This window comes from Fundulus heteroclitus, chromosome 11, assembly GCF_011125445.2.
Source record: "Fundulus heteroclitus isolate FHET01 chromosome 11, MU-UCD_Fhet_4.1, whole genome shotgun sequence".
Lineage (NCBI taxonomy): Eukaryota > Metazoa > Chordata > Actinopteri > Cyprinodontiformes > Fundulidae > Fundulus > Fundulus heteroclitus.
In genome coordinates, this window is record NC_046371.1 from 18,675,874 (window position 1) to 18,693,325 (window position 17,452).

The 17,452-nt window shown below is 42.2% G+C and overlaps 1 protein-coding gene across 1 annotated transcript in view; it reads left to right on the forward strand.

Annotated features, from left to right (window-relative positions):
* The first annotated feature begins 388 nt into the window (after nt 1–388).
* The window catches only part of frem2a (FRAS1 related extracellular matrix 2a), a 123,202-nt gene continuing 106,138 nt past the window's right edge, over nt 389–17,452 (forward strand). The window contains exons 1-2 of the mRNA XM_036143042.1: nt 389–5,580; nt 11,338–11,427. Of these exons, the coding sequence (XP_035998935.1) occupies nt 606–5,580; nt 11,338–11,427 (5,065 nt within the window). The 5' untranslated portion in view covers nt 389–605. The remainder of the gene's footprint in view (nt 5,581–11,337; nt 11,428–17,452) is intronic.

Sequence of the window (17,452 nt, forward strand, 5' to 3'; positions counted from 1 at the left end):
TACTTTTTACCTCATTTATTTAATTTCTGCTGTTCAACGCACATTGTTGCTACTGAGAAAGCTGATTAAATGTTGATTAAAATCTACTCAAAGTCGAACATCTGTTTTATCAGTGTACTCAATGTGTCTGTCTTGCATAGCACAAGAAAGAACACACCTTCCGCGTGATATTTCATATTTTATCTTATCGCTTGTGCACAACGTGCGTGCACCTGAAGAAAGTAGATAATGGGTGATGTTGTGCCAAATCAATTATGTTAGCTGGAACTAATTCAACTCATCTTCCTAATCCAGCCTCTTTTTTGTGACTGTCAGCCGCGTTGCCCACTGGCGATGCTGCTAAACCCACAAGCCTTCAGACATCCTCCAATATGTGCAGAGATGGGCGGTAGCAGCTCAGTCGGTGTGTCTAGCTGGAGCATGAAGTTAAACTCCTGCGCGCTGTGCAGGCTGAGAATGTGGACGCCTCGGACGGATAGGTGCGCGGGAGTCGCATCCATCTGACTCCCAGTCAGTTCGTGGGATTTGATTCTTCCCGAGTGGACCGGCCAGGGTGGGCACTGCACAGCGGCACCTCGGCGGCGTCACTGTCTTTGGACGCGAAGATGCTGCTCCGCGGACTTCTCCTGTGTTTTTCAGTAACAGGTTTTGTTTTCGCGCAGCCCGACAGCTCCGGGTTGTTTTACGCGCTCCGATCGGAGCTGTCGGAGGACGCGATCCTGGTGGCCAACAACGGAATACGCGTGCCTTTCGGGAGATCGATCTTCATCGACCCCATCAACGATCTGGTGGTTCAGACGCAGCCGGGAGACCGGTGCAGCATCACCGTGCTGGACAACGACCCGCTCACGCAGAGACCGGGGCACCTCTCCCCCAAAAAGTTTTCCTGCGATTTCGGTCCGAGCGACGTGACGTATTCCCACTACGGCTCCAGGAGTCCGGCCAGGGACAGAGTGAGGCTGCAGCTCAGGTATGATGCCCAGACCGAAACTGTTATTATCCCGTTCATGATGGAGGTGGAGGTACTTTTTACGCAGCTGGAGTTACTCACAAAAAACATGCCTCTCACTGTTGATCGCCTTAAAGGGATCAGCAATCCTATTAATAAGAAGATCCTGGAGTTTACTTATGATAAAGCGTCTTACAAATGCGAAGTGTCATCCCTTGCCGGCGCCAGCGTGCTGCCCAGATATGGACAACTCATTGATGGAGGTAAACTTGACACGGTGATGGACTGTAACGAATTTCTGCAAGCTGATATCCGCTATGAGCACACGTCTGATCACAAATCCCCAAACAGGGACAACGTTCCAATGGCTGTAGAGCTGCGTGATAAAGAAGGGAACCTGGTGAAGCAGGAGCATTTTCATCTCATGGTTCGCATCAAAGATGGAGAGGAAAACACTCCTCCCAAACCCAGCTTTGTTTCCATGATGATGATGGAGGTTAGCCAGTTTGTGATGACTGCCCTCAACCCTGACATGCTGGCTGCTGAGGATACAGAGTCAGACCATGAGGAGCTTATTTTCAACATCACATCTCCCTTATCTTATGAGGAGGGCTACATAGTCAGCACGGATGACAGAAACTTGCCAATCACTTCCTTCTATCAGAGAGACCTGCAGGATTTGAAAATAGCTTATGTTCCACCTTCACTGGACTCGGACACAGAGAGGATTTTCCAGCTGGAGTTAGAGGTGATAGACACGGAGGGGGCTGTCTCGGACCCGTTTGCTTTTATGATTGTCGTGAAGCCGATGGACACTCTGGCCCCTGTTGTGACACGTAACACGGGCCAGCTGCTGTACGAGGGCCAGTCGCGGCCTCTCGTCAGCTCGCACAACTTGGAGATCAGCGACGAGGACAACCTGGACTCTGTCACAGTCACAGTGGTGGACGGCCTACGGCACGGGGAGCTCATGGTGCTGGGCTCCAGGAGGAAATTCTTCACACCCACTGACCTGACAACAGGGGCTGTCATCTACCAGCACGACGGCAGCGACACATACAGCGATAACATTGTCTTTAGGATGACGGATGGGAAAAACGACGTTGAGTTCCTCTTTCCCATCACCATCGTCCCCACTGACGACGAGCCGCCGATCATCAATGCAAACACGGGTCTGGTGCTTTTCAAGCACCAAGTAATCCCCATATCGCCTCTCATGCTCAGTGCCGTTGATATCGACTCTGAGGACTCCACGATTAAATTCACCGTTGTTCCCCCTTTTTCTTCAATTGGCACAATGCTCCTGCGACAGTCAGATGCCCCGGAGGACCCCTCCTCTTGGAAGTTTAACGCCGAGGATGAAATGTATGAGAAGGAGGTGAAAGAGTGGCTTCAGAAAGACATTACAGAAGGAAAGCTGTTTTACAGGCACACTGGTCCCCACAGCATTGACACGATCTTGGATCAGTTTATATTCACAGTTCAGGATGACAATGACCCACCTAATTTATCTGGGGATAGTATTTTTGTGATTCGCGTCTTGCCAATTGATGATGTGCCCCCTGAGCTGTACCCTGGCACTGCTCTGCAGATGACGGTTGAAGAGTATGAACTCACTCAGTTCAGTAAAGAGGTCCTCCGTTACACTGATGTGGACTCGGAGGACCGTGACCTCAAATACACACTCATCCAGGCTCCAACTGATATAGATGAAAATAACCCCATTGTGATTGGCTCTTTGGTGCTGACCGATCGTCCAGACTCCGAAGTGTCAGAGTTTACGCAAGCTCAAATCAACCATCACAAGATCTCCTACGCACCCCCGGACGTAGAGCTGGGAATCACGCCCCACGTCGTGCAGTTCCGTTACACCGTCGAAGACGCAGCGGGGAACAGCGTCGAGGGGACGTTCACCATCTTTTTGCAGCCAGTCAACAACAACCCACCCCAGATCACAAACACTGGCTTTGCCGTGTTTGAAGGCGGCATGCACATCATAAGCGCTGCAGAGCTAGATGCCCAGGACCTGGACTCAGAACGCGAAAAGATAACATTTGCTCTAAGCCGGCCACCTAAACATGGCCAGATTCAGGCTGCGTTCACTGACCTGGAGAAAAACAGGGTTTTCAGACTAGATGAAATCTCAGCGGGGAAGATATCATATATTCACAGCGGGGACGAGACAGTGAGTGATGATTTTCAGCTGGATGTCAGCGATGGGATACATGTTGTGAGCGTGATGGTTAAAGTTAACGTAAAGCCTGTCGACGATGAAACTCCATCCATCAGCCTGCCCATGGGAAAAATTGGGTCTCACATGGAAGTATTAGAAAATGGAGTGGCAGAAATCACGACGAATTTGATTCAAGGCCATGATGATGACACTGACGACTTCCAGCTGACGTTTATTGTGCAAGATCCCCCAGTCTTTGGGGAAATATTGGTTAAAGGAGAGCCTGCCGCGAGGTTCACACAAGCTGACATAATTAACGGGGAAGTTGTGTATGCACACACCGGTGGTGAGATAGGTCTTGTCTCTCAGCAAGATGGATTTAATTTGACTCTCACAGACATGTCTGATGACTGGATAGTAGGGGGCAATACGGTCAGTGGAGTCCATATTCGAGTCACTGTCTTGCCTGTTGACAATCAGGCCCCTGAGGTTGGACTTGGGCTCCAGTTCAGCGTTATTGAGGGCGAGAAATATGGGATCGGCCCTCAGCACTTGAACGCTGATGATAATGACACTCCAGCAGATGATATCCTTTGCACCATCATTGTGCAGCCCACTGCAGGCTATGTGGAAAATATATCCCCTGCTCCAGGCTCAGAAAAGTCAAGGTCAGGAGCAGCTATCAGTGCATTTACCATCAGAGACATAAGGGAGGGAAATATCTACTATGTGCAGAGCATTCACAAGGGGCTGGAGCCAGTGGAGGACCGGTTCACATTTAGGTGCTCTGATGGCATCAATTTCTCAGAGAACCTTTTCTTTCCAATCACAATCATCCCGACGAATGATGAAAAGCCAGAGATTTACTTGAGGGAGATAGTTGTGATGGAGGGGATGAACATTATCATCGACCCTCCGATTCTGAATGGAGCCGACACCGATGTTCCACCTGAGGAGCTGATGTTCATAATTTCCAAACGTCCCAAACACGGTGCCATTTTAAATCAGTTATCCACGGGCTCTGTTTTGGTGTCTAACTTCACCTTAGACCAGATTAGAGAAGCGTCGGCTATCATTTATGAGCACGATGACTCTGAGACAACGGAGGACAGCTTTGATGTCATTCTGACGGATGGAACGTACTCTGTGCAGAAAACAGCCGTTATTATGATCATCCCTGTTGATGACGAGACCCCCAGGATGGCTGTCAATGATGGCTTGGAGGTGGAAGTCGGAGAGACGAAAGAGATTAACAATAAAGCCCTCAAAGCAACAGATTTAGATTCAGAGGACAGCAGGCTAACGTATATAATCCGATTTGGGCCTGCTCAGGGTCTCCTGCAGAGAAAAACACCATCCGGGTCTCTTGAGAACATCACACTTGGGATGAATTTCACACAATCTGAAATTGACGTAGGACTCATACTGTACACCCACAATGGACAAGAGGGCATCCGAGATTTAATTAAATTTGATGTGACTGATGGAATCAACCCACTCATAGATCGTTACTTCTACATCACTGTGGGCAGCATTGACATGGTCTTCCCAGATGTGATCAGTAAAGGTGTGTCTCTGAGAGAAGGTGGCAGGGTGACTTTAACCACAGATCTCCTTAGCACCTCTGATCTAAACAGTCCTGATGAGAACTTAGTTTTCACTATCACACGGACCCCGGTCAGGGGACACCTGGAGTGCACAGACACTCCTGGGATACCCATTGGGTCTTTTACCCAACTCCAGTTAGCAGGCAGCAAGATCTTCTACATGCACACGTCAGACGACGAGATAAAAATGGACAGTTTTGAGTTCGAAGTCACCGACGGGTACAATCCCATTTTCCGAACATTCAGAATCTCTATCGTGGATGTGGATAACAAAAAACCCGTTGTGACTATAAATGGACTGGCTGTCACTGAAGGGCAGCTGAAGCTAATCACACCCTTCGAGCTCACCACTGAAGATCAGGACACTCCTGAGAAGTTGATAACATTTATAATTACTCAGTTGCCTGTTCATGGCAAGCTGCTCTACAACCGGTCCACGCCTGTAGCCAGCTTTACAAAGCAAGACCTCAATGAAAACCTCATCAGCTACAAACACGATGGAACCGAATCCCCAGAAGACTCCTTCTCCTTCACTGTCACTGATGGCACGCACACAGACTTCTATGTTTTCCCCAACACGGTTTTTGAGACAAGACGCCCGCAGACTATGAAGATAACCATTTTGGCAATAGATAATGGTATCCCTCAGATTGTGGTGAATAAAGGCGCATCCGCTTTAAAGATTTTGGCCACAGGTCTCTTGGGGTTCCCCATCAGCCCTAAAGTGTTAAAAGTGGAGGATAGGGACAGCAGCCCAGCCTCGGTGGTGTTCTACATCGCTACCCAGCCCAAACACGGCTACATCGTCAACCTAGGACGCGGAAACAACTCCATTGACACCTTTAGTCAAGGTAAGCTCTGAAATAAGCTTCTAACAGTATAATAAAAGGCTACTCTGCCCAATATCTTGCAAGAAATATACATATGCCGTTTTTCAGTGCCAGTAAAGAATAATTGTATAACAATTATTGAATTATTTTCATATTTCTGGAAATTTAAGAAAAGAAAAACAAGTAGTTTCCTATCTAGTGATAAAAAAATATTACTTTTATAATTATTGACTTTGTTTTATGGAATTCTACACAGATGCTGCATGAAAATGCAAGAAACCTACAAAAGTTATTACCTTTACATTTTAAAACATTGCTCATTGCCAATTTTTTTGCATTTAGGAGCAACTGTGAAATGTTTAAAGCAGGGATGTCCAAAGTGTGGCCCGGGGGTCATTTCCAGCCCCTAGAGGGATTTTATGCGGCCAATAACTGCAATTAAACAATTATTTGACGCACCGGCACATCTGAGTAAGGCAGATGGAGACCTTTCATTCTTAATTAGGGCAACATTGTTATATATAATTTAACTTTTTCTTACAATTGAAAATGCTAAGTACAACACAAAGTATCTTTAATTTCATAGTATAAACAGGACATTTGTTCAATGACTTTTACTCAAATACAGATTTTAGTGCACCAAAATCGACTTTTAATTAATTTATTAAACAGAAAGACTTACTAAAGTCCTCTTCCTATTGCAGAGAATAGACCAAAAAATAAAAAATAAAAATAAGAAGAAGAATTTCAATTGGGTAACCCATTTGAAAAATCTCACATTTGTTTAATTAAAATAGTGTTTGGTCATAATTTAGAGGCGAGGAACTGCTAAAAGGAAAATCACATTTCGTTGGTATTTTAGTTTGTTTTTTATTTCCATTGTTTGGTACTCGAGTACTTTTTGACGTGACAATTCTGGCCCACGTGATCAAAAGTTTGGACACCCTTAGTCTAAAGGGTCACTTCTGCGGCTCCCTAGCAGCAGGTTGTGAACCCCTTGGGTTAACATAACTGTCTAAATGTTTATTTATTCAGTATTGTTACTCATAATGCCATGAGATACATTCTAAAAAAACATCAGATTTCATAGTATTTACACTCACACACAAAATTGAAATGTCTAAAGTGATGTTATTTAAAAAAATATGTATAACAAGCTGAGTATTATCCCTTTAAGATTGCAAACTGTATCTTTTATTTGCTAATTATTTTAACAGTGATAAATTTGTTGTTTTGTTGGATTTTGTTGTGATTTAAGTTCTTCATTCAGAACATGATCCCTTTCTGTTGCTCTGCTCTTTATATAATAACACCTGGTGTGTGGAAAGCTAACATTGGCTGGTTGGGATATCATTCCATTGCTGTCCGTGTTTTTATGACCAGAGATTTTTTTTCCCCCAAATCAGCCAAATTTATCCGTTCTGTAATTGAGGGAAAATGAAAGTATCCTTCTTTTTGTCAGCTGACTGACAGGGCCCAGCAGTGGGTGAAGGTGGATGTCTAATTGTTACTAGTAACTGTATCAACCCGTATAGAGAGCCTCTTATCTTTTTTTTTCTAAGAGAAGTTGTTTTTCAAGTTTTTGTGATCAAATAATTATTAGCCCCTAACATGTGATTTAATACTAAAACACAAAAAGAGAGAAAGTCAGTAAGTCTTAACAGATTTTTGACTCTGCTTCCCAAATATTTTAATTTATGGGGTTATAATTATTCATACATGTGACAAGTGCCGGCTTGGGAATTTCAATATTTAATCTATGTGTCTGATTTAGATGTGGCCTTGCTCATCAAACTGTAATTAGCTGACCAAAATTAGGGGCTGATGTTTTTGTAGACGTTACGGATGAATAATTTATGTTTTTCTGAGTCTCCCGTGTGATGTTCACATCTGATGTTCTCTTTGGAGGTCTGTTAAATGAAGCAGGACAGAGGTAGAGGGTGGTGTGAAAAGGTCAGCGTGGAGCTCAAAGTGACAGGGTGGTATTTGAGCTGCAGTGAATTCTGGTACTTTCACAGCGTCGGGTCAGTTTGAAGCAATTTATTGAAACGCGTCCTAGAAAATTATAGAGAAAATATTGACCATCACCGTCTTTTCTTATCTAAGATAACGATTTTTCACAAGGGTTACAAAACAGTCTGCAAAAGTGTGGCATTTGATTTTAGTATTTTCCAGAGTAAAGTTTTGTATTAATCACCGGAAATGTTCTGAAATAGGCCAAGAACTCTGGAAATTTGAGTCTGGATAAGTACTGACACATGCACGGAGACAACAATGCCACTGATTGCTGTTTGAAGCAATGCAATCATCGCGCCGTTGCAATTAAGCCAACATGTATGAAAATTCACCTGCTTGGGGTAAACAGAGATATGAGCGCAGAACACAGAGTGAGAAAGAGCTCTTTAAGCCTGGAGGAGATAGACACTTCTTACAAACAGTGTGCGGCTGCGGTCTTCCAAACAAAAAAAGGGCACAGGAAGAAAAAAAAAGCAGCGGCGCACTGAAGAGGGAAGAGAGAGAGAGAGAGAGAGAGAGAGAGAGAGCAGAGGCGGTGGCTGGGGAAGTGGGGTGAGGGGATGTAAGTGACATGAGAGAGAAATAAAGAATGAGGGAAGGGTCGTGAGAGATTGAGTCAGAGAGACCAAACAGGCTCGTCAAAAGAAGCAGTCAGGTGAAAGAGACAATCCTTTGCTCTCTATTTACTTGTCCTTTATCCAGGGCACTCCCCGAGAGACGTTCGTTTTTAAATATTGAATGAAGAGCGAGCCCCCTCTTCACACTGTTAACTTTAGATTTGTAAGGTCCTCGGGTTCAGGTCTCTGTCGCAAACAGGATCCTTCCCCTGCCGGCCTAATCACAAAGTGAAATAAAACTTTCAGAATAATCGCCGTCGTGCACATTTGTCACTCTAAAATGTTTTAGATCATCAAGGCATTTTTAACTGCATGCAAATGAATGAATACAAAATGCAAATTTCAAATAATGAGTCTTTGTTATTAAGGGAAAAAAAGCTTCTCAACCCAACCCGCTCCCATGTGAAAAGAAATTGCTCCTAAAGATATTTGGTTTGGCCACCATTGATTAACAGCAACAACGGACCTAAGGCATCTGTAATAACTGGAAATGAGTCTTTTACGTCACTTTGGAGAAACTTTGGCCCACATATTGGTTTTGAATCAACCGCAGTGGAGAAAGAACAGCCCGTTTACGGTCTCACGAGATTATCTGAATCAGATTTAAGTAATTTTGTTGCTTTTTTAAATAATAACTTAAAGATTGATTTGATGTTGAGGTTTGGATTATTGACTTGCTGGATAATCGGGGTTTGCTGGAATCCTAATGGGTGTGTTCACACTGAACGCAAATGTGTCAGGCTGAGCGACAGATTTACATGATATCCCTATGCATAGGTGGCCACAGATGCAATTCTAGCGACGCAAAACACACAATTTTGGCCCTTAAAGTGAAGCCAGAGCGACGCGACACCTGCGATGGCTGCAAAGCGACAGTTGTTGGAGTTGAAAAATCTGAACTTTTGTGTCTTGTCGTGCCACGACAACCAATCAGGAACTGGATGTTGGGGTGAAGGACTGCAGCGGAGACAAAGCAGTTTTCATTCAACATGGAATAAAAGCTGATAATAGAAGTCTGCGGTCGGCCTGAGTTGTATGACTCAATCACTTATTACTATCCAGTCAAGTCTAGAGAAGCTGGAGAAGAGTGAGTGAGGAGACTGGGGGGGCAGTTAAGTGAAAGCATCACTAGATAGCACCGTTGTACTGTTGTATTTCTGGCTCGTCGCCCGCTGTGCAATCGCTGACACCTGCTGTGCGAACGGCGATAATGTCAGGCGAGCATCAGCAAGCAAAAGCGGCGACATTGTGGCGCCGTTCCCGTCCGATGTGAACGCACCTTTAGAAATACCTTTGTAACCGTATAACGTAGTGATTGTTGTCACTGACAACCGCCATCGACATCTAAAATTTCTTAGATTTTGATGTGTTTTATGTGCACAGGTCTGGGGCACACCTGTGCACTAGTCGTGGTGTCTGGTGAGCATCTTGATATGGCACACCTGATTGTCTCAGCAAAGGAGAAGTGCTCAGTATCACAGATTTAGACTGGTTTGTTAATAATATTTGAAGGAAATGGTGATAATGTGTATGTGGAAAAAGTTTTAGATCTTTGAGTTCATCTCATAAAAAGTGGGAGCAAAACCAAAAGTGTTGCATTTATTTGCGTATGTTGGTATTTTAGGGCAAAAGTCCAATGTTGCTCACTTGTAGTATAATGTGTTCTAAGAGCGTTGAAATGTTTGCATGAAACCTTACAAACATTTCAATGCATAAAATAAAAAGTAGTAAAAAAAAAAAAAGAAAAAAAAAAGATTTTTATATGTTTTAGCCTATTTCATGTGGTCATTCAGACTCTATTCAAGTGATTTCTTGGTTCTACGTGTCTGGCACTAATCAGGCCTGAGTGTGGCTTGGGAAATTTAACCAAAAAATGCAATTAAACAGAGTTAATTCATCATTTTTACAAGGGGGAAATTCTATTTCTGATTAACGCCATGTTGTTTCGGCCTGCTTGTTGCTAATTTGTTTGATGATCTGTAGATTAAAGTGTGACTAAAAAGTAAAATCAAAAGAAACGTATAAATGGGCAAATAGTTTCTCATATACATAAAACAATGAAAAGGAACGAAAAAGGAAGAAGCAGACAAGAGGCCACCTACAGTAAGTGGCAGACATCCAAGTCAAAAGTCAAGGGTTTATACTTTTATGAACCTTCTTCCTCTGACATCTATTATTGAAGGAGAGGCTTTGCTGGGGCTCGGCTCTTTCACGGCGTTGATGATTTCTCCACGCTATAATAGATGTTTTCTGGGGAATAGAAGGGGGGAAAAGGTGCAGGCAAAGCCCTCTAATTCTGCAAAGTTTGGGAAACAGATGTGTGGTGCCCTGTGCAATCCTGTTCTTAACATTCTTACCTCGTCTGTCATTAAAAGATCCGCCATCACCTGCTTTTTTTCGAGCGAGGGGTGGGAGAGGATGGGAGGGGGGGGAGGGGGGCTAGGCTCTTGGATTTAAACCCTTTTTTCTCTCCTCTTTGGTTCTTGCTCGAGACGCTTTGGATTTCAGGTTTGCAGGCCTTATCGCCCTAGATTACGGATGCATGACTTTCAAAAATGATTCCTCTGGTTGGAAATTGTTCATGCTGAGCACTGATAAGTAATTGAATCAGTGTGATGCTAGAGACCTGCTGTTAGTATAGCCAATACTAAAGCGGGACAGCTTGCGTCTCTGAACAGTTATTTGAACGGAGGAAGTGTTTGAACAAGCCAAAAGGCTGCAATGTTACTTCAAAAGCGTGTTTGAGGTTATTTCCGCAGTCAGCATGAAACATCACATGAATGTTTTTTAATCACAAAATGCAAATTCTTTCTTAAATATGTTTTTTTTTTTTCTTCATTTCTTGTCAAGGGCAAATTTCTCCCTTGTGTAATTTAGACCTTAGCCATCAGGCTGTTTTAAATTTTCATCATGCCTCACCTCACATTGACTTGACCATGAAACCGCTTAGATTAAACTGACCCTCATTTGCATTCTTTTATATTCTTGTCAAATGTTTTTTTGTTGGTATTTTGTTTAGGAACTTTACTTTTGTCAGATTTAATCTCACAGTTTGTTTATCTGGTCTTACTTTTAAAGAAGTTTCACTTTCATATAATCTCATTAAGATAAATATTTTTTTAATAAACTTGACTTTGTTTTGCAGCTGATATTGATGACCTGAACATCTGCTATGTGCTGCGGGGTGAAGAAAATGCTACTTCGGATGTCTTTCACTTCACTGTTGAGGATAATGGTAAGAGGCTTTTTACAGCTGTCAGCTTCTTTAAGTTACGTTTATGTCCATACACCAGTCTGTAAAAACATAATCAAGAATGAATTGAATTCCATCCAAGAGTATCTATATATAAAAATCAACACAAATTAATACAAGGCTTTATGTGTAAAGGCAAAGCTAGTTTGTTTGTTATAACAATTTTTATACGTGGGGTAATTTAAATTGCTTTACAGCAAGTTACAAAGATAGACAATTAAAACACCTAGGACTAGTACTAAAATTCACAAATTTAAACAAAGAAAAAGCTTTAAAAGAAAATTAAAGCAGTAAAGCAATATTGGAGCCTCTATTGGTACGCTGCAGTTAACAGTACAATTTTCGGTTCTAATCTAAAAAGCAAAGTTTTATTTTTCAGCAGTTGGTTACGAAGTTGATGAGGACTGAAACTAAATGCTGCCTTCCATTGTTTATTCCCCTGGGAACACGAAGATGAAGAAGGCTTCTGACCTGAGGGGGTTTATGTGATTCATACCAGACCAGTAAATGAAATGTATTTAACCCAAAGGCCATTTAGCTTATGGACCATCGACAAAATTTAAACTCTAATCTTTGACAAATAGTGAGCTATTGCGATGATTTAGGATAGGGTGTAATGTGACCCATTGTGTCGATTAAGACCCTGGTGGCATTTTAGATGAACTGCAGCTTCCATGATGTTTTTCTAAATATATAAACCTGTGTTATATAGACACCATAGTAAACGTTTCCAGTGTCCTGTTTTCACAGGAAACTCTTTTTTTTTCTGGCAACTATTTTAAGGTTGTAAAATAAAGATTTATTGATAGACCTTATTCAGTTGTTAAACGTAATATCTGAATTCATGATAACACTTACGCTATTTTCTTGCTTGCTCGTCTTTAGCCCTAGGGAGTTCAGTTGAGTACAGATTTTTAACCTTGGATATTTAAAACAACAACTTCCATCTTTCTGCATTTAATTTTGAGGTTCATTTTGACCCATTCACTTTGGATTATTTTGGACACTGTGACTCTAGTGGCCTCTAGTGGACCATGGTAAAGTGATGATACATAAATATAAAGTGTATATAATGTAGGAGATGTTGTATTACTCCATAATCTGGGCTGGAAGAATCATATGAAAAAAGCGACCCAATAATGGAACCTTGAGCTACTCCAAATGAGATCTTTCTTTTCTTTAAGTTATAATATCCAAATGACAAATTATATTTATCAAACGAACAACTAATGGTAATTATAAGTCAGTAATCAAAATTATATCTACTATAATTTAATTGAGATCTACTCCCCATTAGTTAACTGAGACTGATAGTAGAATAAGACAGAACATAAATAAAGATGATAAAGATAAATAAAATCTGCAGACTAATTTTCAATGCGAGGGTAATAATAATTAAAGGGAAAGTATCATGCGATTTTAAGTTTTTGCATGTTTTTGTACGTCCATTTGGGTCTCTTCTGCTAGATACAGTCCAAGCACAAAAACAATTATACATCCAGCCGTTTTATTGGCAATAAGTAAATGTTCTGTCGGTGTCTGGAAAACAAGCCGATTCAAAAACCTACTGCCTCTCACCTGGCAGTCATTGGCCACTCCAGCCCCTCACCTAGCAACCCAACTGGACCCCTGACCACCTCATTATTAAAAGAGTTTGGTCTGCTGGTTTTATGTCTTATATGCGTTGTACAGTGGCTGCTGGAAAAGACAAATGTTTTCTTGTTGGCAGCAATAAAAAGGTGTCCATGCACATTCTCGCTGTCACAGAGATCAGAGCAGTGTGGCTTTATTTTTATTTTTGATGGCAATGTCCCAGCCACATGGCCAAAGAATGTGTGAGTGTAAATATTGAGTCGAGGGGTGCGGCCAGCTACAGCTTATTTGCATAAAAGTGACAGAGCCCTAACACAGCTCATTCAGAAAGGAACACAAAACAGCCAGAACAAGAGGGTAAAATCTCATTATCTGAAAATGATTTTGTGCCAAAATGTAATGAGCATGTTTTGTGCAGTCCACAGAGCTATCCTGACTTGTTTAAAAGGATCCATAATAGGTCCCCTTTAAAAGCGAATTCAAGCTATACTAGTTAGGGATGATTAAGTACATAACACATTGAAAAAGAATATCATTGTGTTTGAAGGCTCAAAGCAAGGGATTTCAAAGTCTAATTCTACATTCTTATCTAGTTCAATATAAGGGATGAGGTAAAATGAAAAAAAGGAACAAGGCAGACGCTGATGAAGCCAAGTTTTTTTCACAACCTCTTGAACCCTGACGACTTGCACTGCCAGTTATCCACCACAGTCAAACAAGTCAGATAGTGCTCTTTGTAGACAGATGGGCATGTTGTACTTATGAATCTCATTAACGCATTTGTTTCCCTTGTCCTTCAGGGAAAAAATATGTTTTCTGCTCCAAAAGTAAGACATTTGTGCCAATAGTCATGTTAATATGCTATTAGGTGACTTCTCTCTCCGGACACCAGGGCTTTGGAGGCCTAGAGCCTTTTCCAAATTAGGCTAATCTCCACTCTCTGGCATGTGAAGAAAAAAAAACATATATTCAGATCATGGTAAGATTTTACACAATGAACAGGAAAACATTGTGTCCAATCCAGACCTTTAGCTTTGTTCCTCTTAATGATCAAAACAGTTTTCTTTTCCAAATCCCATTTCACAAAACTCACTCTGCAAGCCAACTCTTTTACAAGAGGAGTTCTTTCAATGGATTTGATCACCTATTCATGAACTGATTTTTTTTTTTTCTGAGCTCACACTTTGGTGGATGAAACTACAAGTTTTGGTATTTTGAGCTGCTGGATAATCAGGCTGTATATCGAGCTTTAAAATACAAAAATAAGGAGCAAGAGACAAAAAATAGAACAGACAAATTAATAAATAGTGCATTTGTAATCCAAACAGACTGTTTATCAATTGATCAAAAGTTAAGACCATAGCTTTAAAATTTCAAACTCTGCATAAATCTTGTTTCCATGTGATTTGTGCGCTTAAACCGTGAATGTCCCCTGATGACAAAGGTAAAAAAATAAAGCTTCCTGTCTTTGAACCTTGCTGGATGGTTGAGTTGCACAAGAAAAGACCTTTGTGCTGTGCCATTGTTGCAGAGGTTGGACAAAGTGAACCGATGCCCATATTCACAAAGAATCCTAAGACTAAAAGTAGCTTTTAGTGACGTGATTTTAGGAGAAATTGTAGAATTTCCTGAATTTAAAGATTTTTTATAAAATTTTACCTCGGTAAGTTATTCACAAAGCGTCATAGCCTTTGAGAGAGCTTCTAAAGTGAAAAAAAAATGACAGGAGTAGTGAGGACAGCTTTTAGCAAGCCTAAAAGAGTCTTATGCAGGGAATGGTGGTGGAAACAGAGAGAGATGATTGGCTGATCCACCGCCTAAACAGTGGAGGAAATGAGCACATAAACGTCTATACCAATTATACAATTATTAATATGTAGATAAGATAAACTTTATTATCCCCATAGAGGGAAATTGATTTGTTTCAGCGCCCCGACTAGATAAAGTCGGGACGCTGAATGTAATTTTATTAAGGATAATAAAAGGAAATAATCCTGAATAAAAAGTGGAGAATTTTACAAAGAATATATATAAAACAGGTGATATATATATATATATATATATATATATATATATATATATATATATAAGTGTTTTCTGTATTACACATGCTGATGTCAGTACCCTAAATGTCCATCTAAAAGTTTGCTTGTGTGATGCGATTTCCTCGCCTTTGATTGCTGCATGGAGCGCTTCTCACTGGTCTATAAAAGCACCAAGGCGCGCAGAGAAAACGATGCATTGATCTGCGGCAATACGTTTCAGAGTCCATGCATTTGAGCCGTGATCCAGGGACCAATTTGCCTTTCAACCTTGTCCTCTCAAATCTGTGCGCTGGGCAGCGCTGCTGTCCAATTCAGTTTTCTCCACCTTTTTTTCTCCATTTTATGTTGGTCGTTTTACAAAAACAATCACTTTATACAAGCAGGCAAACCTAGTACAATGGTGCCAGGTGAGTGTGCTGTAATATCAAATAGATGAAGTAGTAAAATGGCTGGCGAGTAAAAATAAAAAAGCAAATCAAAGTAATGGAGAGGATGTAGATAAGGTGCGTTCAAACATTTTGTTGCTGAGTGACAATTTATTCATTTAGCTAAGTTTCATTATCGTGACACACATTTCTGAATCCAGTCTAATTGGTTAATTTCTCGACTTTCATTACTAGGAGTGCATTTGTGTTTTTTTTGTCCTTTTACTATCAGCCAACCATACCTCCTTGCAAAGGCCTAGTCCATACGTAGCCGGGTATCTGGGAAAACCAATACATTTTTGTTTGCAGTTATCTGTTTCATACACGTAAATGGCATTTTACATCTCTAAAAATGAATGATTCTGAAAACTCAGGCCAAAGTGGAGATTTCTAAAAACTCTGTTTTTGAGTTTTTTGGTTGCCACTGACATCACATGTGTGGCCACTGTTATAAACTTGGCCATACAGTGGAGTAAAGAATGAATGCTGTCAAAGATTTGCTGATTTCCACTTTGTTGTTGTGACTGACTGTTTACAATATGTGTTGAATCAATGTTAAACAGGACAAATTCACTAACCTATGATGTCGTTTACCTTAACACCACACTTTACCTGTCTTTACCTCTATATGGAGACTTCAAAGTAAAAGCGTTCATGGAGCGTTATAAACATTACAGCTGGTTCTGATGCTTTTTGTTTGCGATTTTTACAAGCCCAGCTGCTCTAATACGATCATGGAGATCAGCTGTTTTACTCAGGCACAATGCTGTTCAACATCACTTTTATTTTGAAGGGGACTTTGACTGGCTGACGTAGGTGTTAGCTGCCCCATATTTATCTGGCATGTTTAAAACTAACGGTCAATGAGGAATTTATACGGGTTTGTGATGTGGATAAAAAAAATTCTAAAAGCGATCTTGTGTGTACGGTAATATTTTAAAAACGATGTGGAGGAGATGTTCGGTTTTATAAACACCCGGATATGTGTGTACAAAGCTTAAGATTAATATTTCTGTAATTTCCTTAAGCCGGGCGTACACTGTACGAGTTTTTCCCCTTTTCGGGCCGATTCTTCAGTCGTGCGAGCATTTTTTGAATCGGGCAGAATTTCAGCTTGATCGTAGAGGGGGGGAGGAGGGGGGACTGGCTTCTCACGACTACATCCCGATCAGGAATCGGACGATCGTGAAAATCAAACATGTTTGAAATTCAGTCGGCTGTCGTGAGGTTTTCGTGAGCGCATCCTGCTGTTCAAGCAGAGCTACGAGGGGGCGCCCTCCCCTCCTCTCCGTCCCCGCCAGCGGAGGGAGGGAAGCGGGCGTCCCTGAAGCGACCTCCGGCCGGTGTTGGGGAGGGCGAGCCGTCCGGTCCGCGCAACGCGCTGGCCGCCTGTTTCGGCACTCCTCCGCTTGCTTGGGGGGGGGGGGGGGGGGGTGGTGGTTGCGGGCCAGGCGACCTGCCGTGCCGCGCAGCCGCCGGTGCGTCTCGTCCCTCCTCTCTCTCCCCTCCGTTCCCCTGACGCCCGGTGCCTCCTGCGGGCCTCGCCAGAGCTGGGCTCGAACCCCTGCTCTGGGTCCCTGTCACCTACCGTCGCTCGCCACCACAGCGAGCGGTCCCAGAGGGGACACGACGTACAGTGTGAGCAGTCCGGTCTCGTCCGAGCGTCGCGCCGCACAGATCGTGAGCGGTGAACTTTTTAAACCCCGCGGTTCCGTCGCACAGTTTGAGATGTATATAAGTACCACGACTGAAAAACTCGTACAGTGTACGCCCGGCTTTACTCAGAGTCGCTCTCAGCAGCGATCTAAATCACTCTTAAGCCAAGACTCCTTGGTAGGAATTTTTAGGCTAAGACAGGAGCTCTCTGAGAGGACTCTGAGAATCTTTGTGAATCTTTTATAGGTCTTTTACATTTCTTAGCATTATAGAACAAGAATCTCCATA